Source organism: Polyodon spathula, chromosome 26 (assembly GCF_017654505.1).
Source record: "Polyodon spathula isolate WHYD16114869_AA chromosome 26, ASM1765450v1, whole genome shotgun sequence".
Classification (NCBI taxonomy): domain Eukaryota; kingdom Metazoa; phylum Chordata; class Actinopteri; order Acipenseriformes; family Polyodontidae; genus Polyodon; species Polyodon spathula.
Window position 1 is genome coordinate 5,861,934 of NC_054559.1, and position 14,358 is coordinate 5,876,291.

Sequence of the window (14,358 nt, forward strand, 5' to 3'; positions counted from 1 at the left end):
ATGTAAAACAATAGTAGTAAATGGTAATCTAAGGGGAAAACAAATGTGAAAACAGGAGACCTTGTAATGATCATCACAAAGCTATAAAACAGAGTAATATCTGCAATATATACAATCTCACACGTCATAACACTTCAGTAGGGTTACAGGGTTTAAAACCTGTTCTCAGGTGTAAATGATGTGTTGTTGAATTATTTGACAATTAGTCAGGTATAAGTTACAGGTGCACTCCAGGGGCACTGGAGTGATTGATTGCAATGCTGACGGTTGCATTTGTCAGAATATACCGGAATAATAATCAGACCAATACTAGTGCAGAAATAAAGGTGAGAGACTAAACACGCAACAAATAATTCCACATTGGAAGAGACGTGGATTAATTTGTATTAACAGCCACAAATAACTTTTTTTTTTTTAACCTGAAAATCTATTCAAAGACTTTGAGCACAATTTATAAAGCATTTACTCCAGTACTGTACTTGCAACATTTTATTTAATGAAATGGTGATGTTGCAAAACTTAAATTTGTATAACTATGTTACTTGATGTAAAACATTACCAGTTAGTTCTTGTGCCCAATAATTTTACCCTCGATTTAGAATGACCAATTATGTTCCCTCACCACAGCAATTTCCCACAACAGCTCAGGTTGAGTGAAGGTCAATGGGCGTCCTCCCATCCCACAACCAGGCCAACTGCCTCTTCACATGAGGGACTTGAGAGCGGATGTCTACCGGCCTCTGGAGCCCAAAGTCCAGCCCAGCAGGTGTCCGCATGAGCTCCCCAAACTCCTGGCCGGTAGGTTCTGCTGTTCAATAAATCAAACTTTTCCAATGTCCTCTAACAAAACAGACTTTGAACAAGTCTTCTGAATTTTCAGTTCACTAACATTTACAGGTACAGCATGTATAAATATGTACAAAACATCAGAACTCTATATTACTCTATCAACAAGACCCCTTTCCAGTACCATCTATTGACAGCATTATCGGATAATCCTCACCCACTGATTAAGACCAGCTTTGGTAAAACCATTTAGATCCAATTCTATAAATCCAATTATGGTTACCACTGACAACAACAAAAACTATTGTCCATCTTCAGAAAACTGTGTGCTGTCCATAACCTTACACTAACCTATTTTGCTCTGCTATAATTTAAAGAATGCCGGACAGCATGTTTTGTTATAAAATACCAGACAACCTACCCACAACGAGCCTTGAAACGTTTTAAATGTGTTCACTTACCAAAGGAGTACCTGAAAGAGAAGAAACAAAAAACAGTGTCAGTAATTCTTGTGTGGTTGAAAAATTACACATTACCAGTAATTTATACACAAGCCAAACATCAGAGTTTATTTTCCTACTTCATAATTGGAAGTGTTTGCTGAAAACTACTGTTTAAAAGCTTCACATGAATTAGGGGTGGGTTAGAGTACTCTAAATAATTATAATTACTCGAGCATGAATGTATTACTCAAGTACTTGAATGCAAGTTCAATATATTGTAAAAACCCACTCAGTTCAGGTCAGCAAGACTTTTTTGTCTCATTTGTTTGTCTTGTTTCATCTAGTCCTGTGCCTTCACGTTATCTGTATTGTTCCGGGGAGGGACCATACCACTAGTTTCGTGCTCTTCTCTGTATGTGATGGGACTGACAGCATGCCAGAGCCTGTGTGTGTGGGTGTGTGGAATAAAGCGAGCGAGAAAGTGAGCAAATTTTTAGGATAGAGACATGAGAAAGGATTTACCGTTTTTGTGGTGTGGTCCTGGTCCTAACATAGACCCTGTTTAATTAGTAAAGTAGTTTTGTTAGCACCTGAATCTCGTCACTGTCTCCTGCTTTGAGCCTCAAGACCAGGGGTTGTTACAATATTTTATTCACGTACACCACCTTAACCCTAGCCATGGAAGTCATTTTGATGGTTTGATGTTTTCAATTTTAAATTCCTCTGCGTGTCTAAAAGTCATGTGGTTGTCCGTTTGAGGCAGGATCACAAAAATATGGAAGCTATAAGCCCGTCCACATAGAAGCGCCAAAGCCGTTATTTTGGCAGCCTTTTACAATACATGTTTTTATTTTGTATATAACATACAATATGCCATATATATGTGCGTACACACACAGTTACGGTTCTCACAAGGAATTTTTCACAGCGTGGTGGTAGGAGGAGGGGGTGGGATCAGAGTATCAACAGGGTTGATATAATTAGTGTTGCTTGTATTCATTTTCAAAAATAGCATAAACATTAAGTTTTCTAAACTTTTTTTTTTTTTATCGTCGCCTATAGTAGTAGTTTCTGTATGTGAGTTGTATTGTATTATTTATAGTTAAAATAATATAGGCTACTTAATGATTACTAACAAAAGCTACACTAATCACGTGCATCATCCCACATTTTAAATATTGTAATAAACTTTACTGTGATCATGGAGTTTTTCTTTTGTCGTTGTTCCGATACATATGATTGTTGCACCAGTAAAAGATGTAATTTACACTCGATCACACGTGTGCTTGCAAAAATAAGTGGAAAACCCGTTTGTTACTGTTATTCCATAGTTAAGGAATATACAACATGCATGTTTTTTCCACTTATCGCAAGTAAAACTGGACATGTACTGTGTCCCACATTTTATATTTTAAAACCTACATAGTATATGAAAATCTATCTATGGAAAACTAAAGTCATACCTAAGGATTATTGATAAATTGTGGAACTGTGGATTTTTTCTAAATACCTTGAAATAAAAAAGACTGAATATATCAAAACTGTTTGGAATACACATTACTGTTCTTCATCTGAACAATTTGTTTATTTAACCCAGCTTGTTATGGTACGTTCACACTAGTCACGTCACGTCGCCACAAGCGAAAAGTTTTCCCTTGTGGCTCAACTACTTTTCCCCAAGTTCGCCATGGTACCGAATACTTTGAAAAATGTACTTGTGTAAGACTGCCAGCACATTCAATGTGTGCTGCTAGATGAGTCAATACAGACTGTTTAGTTTGATTTAATTTTGCCCAGTTGAAAGCTCTTTAGCTTGATCACATAACATATGCATGCCACAAACACTGTGTTTGGTGGGAGGACAGAGTGTCTAACAGAAACAATCAGTGAGCGGCGCTGCTTGTAAAAAAAAAAAAAAAACCACATGGCATCCAAAAGGAAAAAAAATGTTATAAAACAAATTGTAGACCAATTACCAGAATCATGTTCCAAAAGATGCCAGTCCCCCATGTACACACAACTAACATATGGCTGTGATACTAGTCACAGGGAGGTGATGCAGTCATGGTTTCAAACATACCTTCTGGTACCGAAAGAACATTTTCACAGACGGCACGTTGTTTGCTATCTTTTTAAAATGTGTTGAAATATATTTTGGAAATAGTAAAAAAAGTGGATTTGAAAGAGGAATAATTTAATAAAATAATAAACAGATTTATTATTTTAAAAAGAAGGATTTGTCTCACTATGATTTATTGAGTTTTAATGTCAGAATCGGTGCAATATTTTACCGTCAGTAGTTACAGGTGAAAGAACACAGTAAAAAAAAAAATCCACAATCCTACATTACAATCCTAGTATATTATTAATCAAATTAGTACAATCTTGTGTAACTAGATTTGCGGTTGGTCAGGGAGGCATTAACATTAACATTTTAAGTTACTTTAGCCACAGTGGCTAACTAAATGAAAGACTTAGAGGGAACGTAGTTATGGTATAATACTAAAGATCTGCAATGGTGTTTTGGTTGTTACAGAGCTGTGCATCAGGGACGCACCCAGGATCTAGTCTCATCTGTCAACAAGGGGGAATGTGCTAATAAAGTTCAATCTCATCTCCGTGTCACATACACACACCAAACTAAAGAACATGCTGTCACAACCAACCCATTGAAGAGTATTGAGAGCTGAAACAAGTATTTTAAGCAAACCAATTTCTCACATAAAGGAAGAATCAACAATGTTTCACAGGATTATTATTATTTTTTTGGCCGTTACACAAACTGAAAACACAGTGGAGCGGCCTGATTACAGTGTCATTTTTTCAGGTAACAACGTAGCGGCCCGTTATGCTCAACAGCAATGACGAGAACCCTGACAGTGGTTTGCAGGAGTATTCACCCGCTACCAATAATGTCACATTTTGCAGAATTACAAATAATGTGTGCACAGTTTTTAAAACAAATATTTTTTTTTATTCAAAGCTGTAGAGGTTAAACTGAACATTGTTATATGAGGAAGAGGTTAAATGTCAGCAAAACTTGCAAAGACAATGTAAAAAATTAAATTTACTGGTTGCATAAGTATTCATCCCCTTAACCCTTTGCGGTCCCTATGTCCAACCAGGTCCGAAATTACATTTTTCCCTTTCCAGTCTGATGTCAGAGAAAACCTTTCAACTGGCGAGTGAGACCGATAGGAGCCAAATGAAGCCCAGGGGAAAAAAAAGAAAAAAAAAAAAAAAAAAAAAAAGGGGGGGGGGGGGGGGGGGTGTACCTCATAGCCCTATGCACCACAAAGATAACACGGACAAACAAAGGAGAAAGCTCATTACATATCCAGAGCTTTTATAGTAATAAAATAATGACTTGGATCGCATTATTGAGGAGTTTGGTGATAAAACCTGTTTTACTCTGAAAATAAAATATTTTAAACAGCTTGTATAAAATAAATTGGACCTGAAGCACCTGACAAGCGCTGAATAAACGGGCCACTAAGGGTTAAGTCAGTACTTGGTAGAAGCACCTTTCTCAGCAATTACTGCTAAGAGTCTTTTTGGATAGGTCTCTACTAGCTCTGCACAGTAGGATGGTGACATTTTTGCCATTCTTCACGGGAAAATTGCTCCAGTTTTGATATGTTTGTTGAGGATCGTCGATGGACTGCAATCTTCTAATTTAAATGTAGCGACTTATTTACAGGACCTGTCTGTAAATAGTATTGTTGTGGTATTTTGGTGGTGGTTTGCAAGGATGGGGTTAATTTCCTATCCCTGCCAAAATACATGTGAGAATGTGGCTGGAGCTAATTGAATAATTGAAGATAATTAGGCTCTAGCCACATGGTATAAAAAAGGATAAAAATCCTTTGTTTGGGGAAGGAGGAGTTTTTGCTGAGTGTTTGTGCTGCTGTTATTATTTTGGAAACATGGTAGTGAAGGCTAATGCCCAGTCTACTGTTTTTGGATTTTGTTTAAACCTTTTGCTTTGGTCGTTGAGCCGGTTATTTTGTTCCTGTTTATTGTGTGCATGACCTCTTTTTGTTTAACCTTTTATTTTTGCTCTGTGAGCAGTAGTGTTTGTTTTGTATTTTTATTTTTGTTTGTTGATTAAAACACGCAACCGCGCTTAAACAGCAGCTTCCTTGCCTCTGAGACTCCTTCTCTACCGTGACACATAGCCATATGTTCAGTAATCTTTACTGGGGGGTAAGCTCAGACCATACACACACCATAACATTGAGTCAAAATGTCAATATGTTTTTTTTTTTTTTTTTTTTTTTTTTAATATATACCATAAAATTGCTACTGTGCTGCATTGAAAAAATATATATATTAATAAGAAACATCTGCTACAAATCAAGAATTTATTGTATATCCCGGTAGCTCTTCCACTCTGAGTGCAGGCTATCATTCCATTAAAAAAACAAAAAAAGTAATTCGCAACATTTTAGGCCTGCTTTTCAGCCACACATGTGAACGCGCAAAGACGCCTTAAACAGCAAATGTCACTCACCAAATCTATATTTGCACTGTTGAAGAAAATCTCTCACCGCTCAACTTGCAATTTTCTTTATCCTTGATTTTTTTTTTAAGCGAATTTCATCTCTGAAATTAAAAAGAGGTTATCCCGAAGGTGATTGGCTGCTCTTGTAATTACATTGCATGTCTGTAAAATGACCAGCCCCTACGTAGAAAATGCACCATTCATTTACAACACGAAGTATTCTTTGTAATCCAATTGGTCCAAAACTATACGTATACTAAACATGTTTTTGACCCGGATGGCCTTCCATAGTTTTTTCCCTGTTATTGCAAGTGACTATTTAATAGTGTATATTCTCTTCAGTTAACATAAACTAAACTTAGAAATCTCATTACCACATGTAACATAGCCCAGTAGCTGTGTTACATTTATGGATGAAGTGAAAAACAAAAATGTGTCTATGATAAGATTTTTTGCATTGAACATTTTAATGCTATAGTGCTACTTTGGATGTTAATTTATTATTTTATGCTGTCTTTTCACACTGGACACTGCAATTTCTTACTTGCAGAGATTACAGTATATAAAAAAGGCCATTATTTAAATGGACTGAAAATTTCATGTGTTTATATATTTTTTTTAAATGTAGCGACTTTTTCCCTTTTTCATGATGTGGTTTTGCACTGGACACTGCAGCTTTAAAAGTGTAATGTTTGTTTTGTGAAAATATTTGAAATGACAAAACAGTGGACATACTGCAGCAGCTTTGAATTGTATTTCACCAGTCAATAAATATGTTAACTACACTCTTTGATTCTTTATCGCGTGTGCTGTGCGCTACCTTCGACTTTTAAGCATGCCTAATTGTAAACGTAAGCTACCTACTTAATGTTAAAAATACACCCTTTGCAATATTGTCTGTAACCCCCCCACCCCCAGACACAGCTTTTGCCCCCATGCAAAGTTTTCACATTTTGTTGGCACCTGTGCGTACTCCGCGACACTTTCAAACTAGACTTTACACGTAGATAACAAACTACTCCACATTGATAAAGTAAAAAAATGCATATAGAATATAAATAAGTAAGATTTACAGAGAAAAACAGATTAATCTCAGTTGCATAAGGATTCAACCCCTTTGCTACTACAGTCCTAAATCAGCTCAGGTGCAAATTATTTGTTTGAAAGGTCACAAAATTAGTGAAATGGTTTCAGCCTGTGTGTACTCAAAGTGGTTTAACTTGTAGATAATTTCCCTCAGGTAGATAAAGACTTTCGTGCTACAACTCACATAGTGATCAACTCAGCAACCATGAAGACCAAGGAGCTTTTGAAACAAGTCAGAGATAAAGTGGTAGACAGGCACAAAGGCAGAGTGAAGTCCATCATTAAGAAGTGGAAGATGCATCATACCACCCAGACACTAACCAGATCAGGTCGCCCTCCCAAACTGAGCAGCCAGGCAAGCAGGAAACTGGTTCGGGATGTCACTCTGAAGCCAACAATGACCTTAAGAGATCTACAAAGTTCTGTTTCTCAGGTGGGAATCAATGTTCACACATCAACAATAAGCTGGTCCCTACACAAAGCTGGCCTGTATGGACGGGTGGCAAGAAAGAAGCCGTTACTCAAAAAGCCTGGTCTTAAAGCACGTATGGTTTGCAAAAAAGAATATAGATAATACTGCAGACATGTGGGAAAAGGTTTTGTGGTCAGACGGGACAACAATTGAACTTTCTATCTAAATTCCAAGCGTTACATCTGGCGCAAGCCCAACAATGTACATCAACCAGTCAACACCATCCCAACTGTCAAGCATGGTTGTGGCAGCACCATGTTATGAGGATGCTGCTCTTCAGCAGGGACTGGGAAGCTTGTCAGGATAGAGAGTAGAATGGATGGTTCAAAGTACAGACGAATCCTTGAGGAAAACCTGTTTGAGTCAGCCAAGACTCTGAAACTGGGGAGGAAATTCACATTTCAGCAGGATAATGACCCAAAGCACAAAGCCAAAGCCACACTGAAGTGGTTGAACAAGAAGATAATTAATGTTCTTGAGTGGCCCAGACAAAGTCCTGACTTGATTCCAATCGATAATTTATGGTGAGACTTGAAGATTGCAGTCCATCGACGATCCTCAACAAACATATCAGAACTGGAGCAATTTTCCCACCCAAGTACTGACTTTAGGGACTGACTACTTACGCAACCAGAAATAAATACATTTTTATATATATATATATATATATATATATATATATATATATATATATATATATATATATATATATATACGATAGTGTTTTTTTTTGCTATCGATGCATCGTTTTCACAAAGACCCGGTGCATCGCTTTTAATAATGCAAAAGAAACGTGTAAATAATAAGTACATATATTTTCATCAAATCTGATCATGAAAAGTAAACATTTCTCAAGTTGAACAAAAAATTACACATTTCTAATTATTTATGTCTAGTCACACTGTCGTTAATAAAACATAAAAAATATTACTGTCTTAACTAAGATGTCTTGACAGCAACCGGATTAGAGGGAAAAATAACTCCAACGGGGAACACAAGAATAACTATTTACAAGTCCAACGTAACAAAGTCTGTGCTCTCTCCAGAGCATTTTTTTTTTTTATTATTACTCAGAAACGTTATGTCATCCACATCCTTTGATTTCACAGAAGAACACAGTTTGTTCACAACCATCCGCTTTGCTGAACACACACCCGCTCGAGACCGGTATTGCAGGGATACTTAACATACTCTTTGCCAAGGCTTTTTAGCTGTAACGTTTTTCTCTGCATTCAAAAGTACTGTAGTCAGTTCAAATGGCTGCAGAGGTAGTATCTCAGCTTCCACTGCTCAGTCGTGAGGTCTCATGTAGCTGAGTCAGACTTTTTGGTCAAATCTGGGTTTGACAAAACAGCAATAACTGGCCATTTTAATTCAATAAGGCATTCAAACATATAATAAACCGTGTTCCACCTTGTTTGTACGTCTTGTATTAACCTGAGTGGTGCTTTTTCTGTGTTCAGCATTTCTGTTTGTTTCCTATTTAAAGCACTTGTTGCCACCTCACTCTTTTCAAAATGTGCAACCAGTCTCCTTGCTGCTGCCATTAACGTAACGTATGGACTTGTCGCACATCCTCAAAGCTTTTCTGAATGCACAGCTCACATTTGCCACGCTACCAAAAAGTACCACAGCACGCTAGCTTACAGAAAGCAAAGACATTACTCTGCACACTTTGGCCGCATTGTCGTAAGCACAAGCTATTACTTTTGTAGCCATTTCAAATGCTGTGTTTGTCAGATTGATCCTTTCTGCTAAATTCACAGCTGTCTCTCTTGTGTAATTTTCACGTCGCTAATACTTTTGACCCAGTTTTGCTTAATGTAATGGCAGGTGACTGTTAAAAAGGCTTCCTGGGTCATGCCTGTCCATACATCGGTAGTGAGGGACATTGAATTACACTTCTGTCTTAATCCTGTCAAAGCATTTCCTTTGCACGTTTGTGATCCAGAGTAATGAATTAGGACAAATACGTTTTGTACCATTAACTGGAACGAAACAGTTTGTGTCATTATCTAAAAGGGCATGAATTGTCGGCTGATGAGAGCTATCAATACTTTTTGTGCATTTGTATAAGACTGACTTAATGACATTGGTGTTTTGTAACTGAACCATATCCCATTAAGACACTGTGACGGAAAGATGAGTTCTGGTGATGAATCTTCCTCCCGACCTGTGAGGGCGCTAAAGAACGGGAGGAGAAGTATCTGGAAGGGCTGGCCTGACAGTTCATTTCCGGGTCAGGGAAGTGGGTCAGCCTGGAGAGGAGCGCGACTCTGTTGTAAGACCGTATTGATTTGAAAGGTAAACGAGAGGCAGCTGCAAGTAATAAGGCAGCTGCAACCGTTTATCTCGATATCATGCGGGATTACATATAGGGGCCAGGGTAACGCTGATATTCTCCTTCGTTTGGGTAACGTGAGGAGAGAAGGACTGAAAGAGGAGCTCTCAGAGTGTATTACGTGTTGTGTGTTGTCTTTGTTTAATTGTCTGTCTTTTTCGCACCACTAGACAGTTAACGCACACCTCCGGAGCTGTCGCCACGTAAAGCACTATCCGGAGCACCACTGCACTGAGCACCTGCACGTTTTCGATCACCCAGGACTGGTGACCGTACCGTTGTTTTTGTTCGGGATTGTGCCCTTGTTTTTATTATCCCCGTGCTTTACACATTGTTGTGTATTGCCGGGGCTTTATTATTTTTGACGGTCGCCAGACCTGGAAAAGAGCAATAAAGCACTTATTCACTGAATCACTGTTGTCTGTTCATCACTCCTGCACCGCATCACCGCGACATCTGTTCCCCTTACCAACCACTTTGCCACAGACACTCACACAGCATTTGATAGGCTGCACAAAATGTTTATCATAATTATTGGTTGTTAGTTGCATTGGAAATTAATTATATCCTGTGGTTACTTAGTAAAGCCTGGTCACGCAGCATTTGACAGGCTGCAGAAAACATGACAATAAGCAGGTTTGTGAGATGACATTAAGAGATTTCATTTCTTAAAGAATCTATGGTGCATGGCGACTGAACTATTGCCCCGACATCCTTACACCACCAGGCAACAGTCTCCATCTCTCAATATGATTGGTTCACATCACTGTCAGTCCCACCCCTTTTCAAGGGAATGCCTTTTTCCCTTTCACCCCTCACAACATGAGAAAATGACTGAATACCGATTCTGTGAGTTATTAAAAAATGAATTGCAAGACATACTAAAAAGAATGATGCTCCAAACAATGCTTTTTGATTTTCTTTAAATTCAACTTGACAAAAACAAATATAAACCACACATAAACTGTGCAAGATATAAACCACACAGATGGAGAAAAACTTTGACAACTATGCAGTATTAACTTCAAAAACATAACTTTCTGTTATTTATTTGTTATTTACTTACTTGTGCTGTATCAGTGATATTTAAACAAAATATAAAGTCATATTTACTACCCAACCTTGCCTCACTTATTTTCTTGACTGAGTAATATATTAATTATGTTCAGCAGACTCAGCCACAGTGGAAAATTAAATGCCCCTCAGGATGACTATTACCTCCTGTAGCTTTGGGTATTATAGCCCTCTGTCAATAACAACAGTCTCTCCTCAGGTTAACAATTTTCCACTAATGCCCTTCTCTCCAGTTCATTTACTAATTAATTGTATTTTTATATTTCTATTTGTTCGAATATTCGGATACCTGCCCCAGTACTGATAGAGCTGGGACAAATATCCAAATATTCAAATGAATTTTTTTTTTTACATGTATTCGGATACAAAAATCAGAGGTTCATGTTCGTTACAAATGACAAAAATATCTTGCACTTATTTACCGCCTCACCAGAATTTGCGTACCAGTTTTAAAAAATGGCAAATTAAAAAGATCTCCATGTGATATCACTCTAATGATATATATATATATTTATATATATATATATATATATATATATATATATATATATATATATATATATATATAAACACAGGATCAACACAGCAACACTTGAGCCTCTATTTAAAGTTTTTAGACTGCAAAAAGTAAACAAGTCAGATTATGCGCGCGCACTCATAGTGAGCTTTAAGGAAAACCACTTGGGACAAAAAAACACGTTGTGCTATTTTAGAGCAAGAATGAATCTGCCTTTTCAGCACCATCGCAGGAAACCCAGCACACCGTCGCTACATTGTTGTCAGAAGTGGAGGCGAGGCAGGTACCCCAGCACGCACTTGGAAGCTGGCAGGGAAGAGTGGAGAAATGCAAAACCAGACTCGCCCAAATTAATGGCATGGGCAAACCAGATTCGGCCAGCATTGATTCTGAAGCACTGGGTGAAACTAGACTCGCCTTGGCTAGTCCCGAAATTCAGTGAAACTGTTGGAAAAACGGGTTTGCCCAGTCATCTTTTTCAAGTTAAGGGCCAATCTAGAGTGCTGAAAAAAAGTGGTAACTTCGGGATTCGCCCAAAAGCCCTTGGCGAAACTTGATTGGCCCGGGCAAAACTAGACTCACCAGACCACCTGGTTTCGCCCTTAACCCCCTAAATACAGTTACTTATTCAACCACAATACATACATTGGCATGTGTGCCATGTTTCGCTGGTGTTTTGACCCTGAAATCAGCATTGGGCTGAGCAAAAAATAAATTAATATTGTTTAGGAGCTACCCCTCTATAAATATCCACATAGAAATAAATAAGAAATGGGAGAGGGAGGAGCCACTGTCCCGAGAGCCAGAGAGGGAGGAGCCGCCGTCCCGAGAGCCAGAGAGGGAGGAGCCGCCGTCCCGAGAGCCAGAGAGGGAGGAGCCGCCGCCCCGAGAGCCAGAGAGGGAGGAGCCGCCGTCCCGAGAGCCAGAGAGGGAGGAGCCGCCGTCCCGAGAGCCAGAGAGGGAGGAGCCGCCGTCCCGAGAGCCAGAGAGGGAGGAGCCGCCGTCCCGAGAGCCAGAGAGGGAGGAGCCGCCGTCCCGAGAGCCAGAGAGGGAGGAGCCGCCGTCCCGAGAGCCAGAGAGGGAGGAGCCGCCGTCCCGAGAGCCAGAGAGGGAGGAGCCGCCGCCCCGAGAGCCAGAGAGGGAGGAGCCGCCGCTCCCAGAGCCCGAGAGGGAGGAGCCGCCGCTCCCAGAGCCAGAGAGGGAGGAGCCGCCGCTCCCAGAGCCAGAGAGGGAGGAGCCGCCGCTCCCAGAGCCAGAGAGGGAGGAGCCGCCGCTCCCAGAGCCCAGAGGGGGAGGAGCCGCCGCTCCCAGAGCCCAGAGGGGAGGAGCCGCCGCTCCCAGAGCCCAGAGAGGGAGGAGCCGCCGCTCCCAGAGCCCAAGGGGAGGAGCCGCCGCTCCCAGAGCCCAGAGGGGAGGAGCTATGACCCAAGGATGCCTGCCTTGCACCGCCCAAGGATGCCTACCTTGCACCGTCCAAGGATGCCTGCCTTGCACCACTTGGGGATGCCACGCCCGCTCCACTCAGGGATGACACATTTGGATCGCCTGGGGTCACCCTGAAATCAGCATTGGGCTGAGCAAAAAATAAATTAATATTGTTTAGGAGCTACCCCTCTATAAATATCCACATAGAAATAAATAAGAAATGGGAGAGGGAGGAGCCGCCGTCCCGAGAGCCAGAGAGGGAGGAGCCGCCGTCCCGAGAGCCAGAGAGGGAGGAGCCGCCGTCCCGAGAGCCAGAGAGGGAGGAGCCGCCGTCCCGAGAGCCAGAGAGGGAGGAGCCGCCGTCCCGAGAGCCAGAGAGGGAGGAGCCGCCGCTCCCGAGAGCCAGAGAGGGAGGAGCCGCCGCCCCGAGAGCCAGAGAGGGAGGAGCCGCCGTCCCGAGAGCCAGAGAGGGAGGAGCCGCCGTCCCGAGAGCCAGAGAGGGAGGAGCCGCCGTCCCGAGAGCCAGAGAGGGAGGAGCCGCCGCTCCCGAGAGCCAGAGAGGGAGGAGCCGCCGCCCCGAGAGCCAGAGAGGGAGGAGCCGCCTCTCCCAGAGCCCGAGAGGGAGGAGCCGCCGCTCCCACAGCCAGAGAGGGAGGAGCCGCCGCTCCCAGAGCCCAGAGGGGAGGAGCCGCCGCTCCCAGAGCCCAGAGGGGAGGAGCCGCCGCTCCCAGAGCCCAGAGGGGAGGAGCCGCCGCTCCCAGAGCCCAATGGGGAGGAGCCGCCGCTCCCAGAGCCCAGAGGGGAGGAGCTATGACCCAAGGATGCCTGCCTTGCACCGCCCAAGGATGCCTACCTTGCACCGTCCAAGGATGCCTGCCTTGCACCACTTGGGGATGCCACGCCCGCTCCACTCAGGGATGACACATTTGGATCGCCTGGGGTTGCCTGCTGCTCCGCATCGCTTGTGAATCCATGCTGTTCCGCATCGCCTGGGGTTGCTGGTGTCTCCTTTTTCCTTCCTAGGGTTGCCGAGGGTCCCCTGCCGCCGTCGCCGTCTCCGCCACCAGAGGGAGCCAGGCCGCCGTCTCCGCTACCAGAGGGAGCCGGACCGCCGTCCTCGGAGGGTTCAGTGCCACTAAAGGGTCCAACGCCACCGGAGTGTCAGGCGCTGCTAGGGGGATCCACGCCGTCCAAGGAGGCCGTACCCACGCTGTCCGGGGGTGCTGCCTGCCCACCAGCACTGCATCAGCTGGAGAGTCCAGGTCCCATGACAGCTTCACCATATTACCTTGGAGATCCGGGGCCCCCTCAACCAAAGAAGGCTTAGGGGCTCCGACATCAACCCCACCCACCACCGCCCACCGAAACAGCCCACCCAAGGGACATAATTGGACTCTTGGGGGGGGGGGGGGGGGGGGGGGGGGGGGGCAGTTGGCCGATTGCGGCCGGTGTACGTTTTGCATGGGGGGAGGTGTGTGGCCTCTGCCCTTTAGAAATTGGCAGGGATGGGGTTAAATTCCCCTACCTGCCTGGGTTCACTGTGTTCAGCTGGCTGGGGTTGATTAGCTTAATTAACAATCAATCAGCGCCGAGCCACTTGACATAAAAGGAGGCCTCTGCTTCCCATTGGGAGGAGGGAGTTGAGGAAGCAGGTTGGTGGGTTTTTGTTGTTTATGATTTTTGAATCCAGTAAAGGCATCGCCCAGCCTG

General features: G+C 42.6%; 1 protein-coding gene across 2 annotated transcripts in view; it reads right to left on the bottom strand.

Annotated features, from left to right (window-relative positions):
- The window catches only part of lmf1 (lipase maturation factor 1), a 257,503-nt gene that overhangs the window by 232,962 nt on the left and 10,183 nt on the right, over window positions 1-14,358 (bottom strand). For both annotated transcript variants that reach the window (XM_041229729.1, XM_041229730.1), the window contains exon 3: window positions 1,248-1,258. In XM_041229729.1, coding sequence (XP_041085663.1) covers window positions 1,248-1,258 — 11 coding nt within the window. The remainder of the gene's footprint in view (window positions 1-1,247; window positions 1,259-14,358) is intronic.